The sequence below is a fragment of the Galeopterus variegatus genome, unplaced genomic scaffold (genome assembly GCF_000696425.1).
Source record: "Galeopterus variegatus unplaced genomic scaffold, G_variegatus-3.0.2 Scaffold3218, whole genome shotgun sequence".
NCBI lineage: Eukaryota > Metazoa > Chordata > Mammalia > Dermoptera > Cynocephalidae > Galeopterus > Galeopterus variegatus.
In genome coordinates, this window is record NW_007729329.1 from 151,406 (window position 1) to 154,753 (window position 3,348).

General features: G+C 52.0%; 1 protein-coding gene across 1 annotated transcript in view; it reads left to right on the plus strand.

Annotated features, from left to right (window-relative positions):
• The window catches only part of VWF (von Willebrand factor), a 147,543-nt gene that overhangs the window by 80,604 nt on the left and 63,591 nt on the right, over positions 1-3,348 (plus strand). The window contains exons 22-23 of the mRNA XM_008584313.1: positions 1,341-1,497; positions 3,188-3,346. Of these exons, the coding sequence (XP_008582535.1) occupies positions 1,341-1,497; positions 3,188-3,346 (316 nt within the window). The remainder of the gene's footprint in view (positions 1-1,340; positions 1,498-3,187; positions 3,347-3,348) is intronic.

Here is a 3,348-nt window from a genome sequence, read left to right on the forward strand (position 1 = left end):
GTGAGACGCGCTCCTCCTGGGGCCTGGCGCGCGTCCCCTCCTGCGTGAGACGCGCTCCTCCCGGGGCCTGCCAGCTTCTCTCTTCTGGCCTCAGTCTCAGGGTTTGGCCCCCGGTTGTGTCGTCTTGTCTCCAGTGCTGGGCCAGGGCTGTGCTTTTCCTCTATTGCTGTGTCTCCAGACCTAAGTACCCTCCCACCCCTTCTCCTCACCCCAAACCCTTTAGTGCCCATGTCTTGTCCCGCAGAAACTCTTTTCTGGCCTTAAATCCAGTGATTTTGAGTCCTCATTTTATGACTCCTTTTTGTGTTTTTGTCTCAAGTGATGATGAGGAATTCCCCAAGCCAAGTTACATGCAACTCTCCTCCTGTATGTATGTGGATATGCACACGTGTATACGGGCGTGTACATGGGTACGTGTGCGCACACAGGCACACGTATGCACAGAGCCATGTGCACATATATGCTGCTGTGTGGCACCACCGAGCTGGGAGTGACTGGTTTAATGCATGTGTGTCATGAGGGTGTCATGTATGTCATCCTTTAAAGGATACTTAGGGTTCCCTGGTTTGGTGGGAACACTGGGCATCTGAGTTGGAAGAGTGAACACAGAGGAGCTGGGGACATCAGGACTGTGGGAATGTCTTGGAAGCACTTACTGTCTGAATGTATTTTTATCACAACTACCCTGAAAAAGGCCCCTGTGTGTCGTAGCATGTTTTGGGCACAAGGAAAGGTGAGAACTGGTTAGCGCATTTGAACAGGGATGGTGGGGGCTCCTCCTCCCTCCACGTAGTTTTGGGGTCAGAGCCTAGGATACCCAGTTTGTCCTACTGGCCAGCACACTTGCCCCGTAGCACCTCAGTGGGGCGACTTGAGAGGGTCCTGATGCATTCTCCATTCTCCTCACTGAATTGAGGTGAGGAAAGAGAGAGACCGCAGGTGGGTGCATTTGTGTTTATGTGAAAACACCCAGCACCCGTGAGATTAGGAGTGGGTTTTTATGGGTATGGACAGATATCTGGGCATGTAGGTGGACAGATGGATGCAGGGAATGTTCTTTTGAAAAATTCTTAGGCATATCATATTCAAAGAAAGACGACCCACAGTGCTATATTCAACTTTTCTTGCTGGAATCCAGTATAGAAACCAGGAATCTTGCCTTATTTACCCATTTCCTCTTTGGAACCCTTGACCTATATTTCTCCTTCTACCCTGGGCCCCCCTTATCCTTATATTGGCCACCAGACGTTCTCACCCAGACCAGGAGCCAGAGTTCCTAACTCCTGGCCCTAGGCCTCGGCCACCTGGTCCACCTAGCCACCTGGTCCAACCCTTTGCAGGTGGACCCTGAGCCATACCTGGATGTCTGTATTTATGACACCTGCTCCTGTGAGTCCACTGGGGACTGTGCCTGCTTCTGTGACACCATTGCTGCCTATGCCCATGTGTGTGCCCAGCACGGCGAGGTGGTGACCTGGAGGACAGCCTCACTGTGCCGTGAGTCCTGATGTTCCTCCCCCTCACCCCATGTCTCTAGACTTTGAGACCTTGTGGGGTGCAGGAGGCACCTTCGTGGGGGAGGAGCTGGAGCTCTAGTGTGGAAACGGATGGCCAAGGGCTAACGAGAGTTAAGACGTTGATATCAGTAAGGAGTCCATGTTATGGGGAGGAGGGACACGGATTCAAGACATTAGTACATGGAGACCTTTCTCCTGGAGACTTCTGGAAGAAGGAGAGAGGGAGCACCGATGAAGAGAAGGAAGTCAGCGTACATCTTTAATTAAACACTATCATCATGCCAATATGAGTGATCAACTCATACAGTTATGTCGAGTCTTCCTTCTTTGGGTATAAGCGACTTAATGCTTTTATATAGAAAATCAGTTCAGAAGCCGATTCCTGGTTTGGGGCTTTAAAAGTCCAGAAGTCGGGCTGAGCCCGTGGCGCATTCGGGAGAGTGCGGTGCTGGGAGCGCAGCAGCGCTCCCACCGCGGGTTCGGATCCTATATANGAATCCAGTATAGAAACCAGGAATCTTGCCTTATTTACCCATTTCCTCTTTGGAACCCTTGACCTATATTTCTCCTTCTACCCTGGGCCCCCCTTATCCTTATATTGGCCACCAGACGTTCTCACCCAGACAAGGAGCCAGAGTTCCTAACTCCTGGCCCTAGGCCTTGGCCACCTGGTCCACCTGGCCACCTGGTCCAACCCTTTGCAGGTGGACCCCGAGCCATACCTGGATGTCTGTATTTATGACACCTGCTCCTGTGAGTCCACTGGGGACTGTGCCTGCTTCTGCGACACCATTGCTGCCTATGCCCATGTGTGTGCCCAGCACGGCGAGGTGGTGACCTGGAGGACTGCATTTGAACAGGGATGGTGGGGGCTCCTCCTCCCTCCACGTAGATTTGGGGTCAGAGCCTAGGATACCCAGTTTGTCCTACTGGCCAGCACACTTGCCCCGTAGCACCTCAGTGGGGCGACTTGAGAGGGTCCTGATGCATTCTCCATTCTCCTCACTGAATTGAGGTGAGGAAAGAGAGAGACCGCAGGTGGGTGCATTTGTGTTTATGTGAAAACACCCAGCACCCGTGAGATTAGGAGTGGGTTTTTATGGGTATGGACAGATATCTGGGCATGTAGGTGGACAGATGGATGCAGGGAATGTTCTTTTGAAAAATTCTTAGGCATATCATATTCAAAGAAAGACGACCCACAGTGCTATATTCAACTTTTCTTGCTGGAATCCAGTATAGAAACCAGGAATCTTGCCTTATTTACCCATTTCCTCTTTGGAACCCTTGACCTATACGTAATAACTTCGTATAGCATACATTATACGAAGTTATACGATTTTCTAGGTTGAGTGTTTTATCTTTTTTCTCATCACACCACAGAAGTAGCCACCATGGGGGGAGTATTTGCCAGGAACGTGTCTCTTTTTGCTTAATTTTCTATGCAATACGCGGTGTGGCCGGTCTCAAAAAGGACACACACACACACACACAAAAAGAAAAAGTCCAGAAGTTTCTAGTATTGGTGACGCCTGTACTCCCTGGGTTGCCAGTGTGATCACCTCGTGGGCCTGGCTGCTGTCTGCTGGGGCCTTCACTGCAGTCCTGGCTACTCAGCTCGCGGGCCTGCCTGTGCTGTCATGGTCACAGCCTCTCCCCTGTCTGCACAGCCCAGAGCTGCGAGGAGAGGAACGTCCGTGAGAGCGGGTACGCGTGTGAGTGGCGCTACAACAGCTGTGCGCCCGCCTGTCCCGTCACGTGCCAGCACCCCGAACCGCTGGCGTGTCCCGTGCAGTGTGTGGAGGGCTGCCATGCACACTGCCCTCCAGGT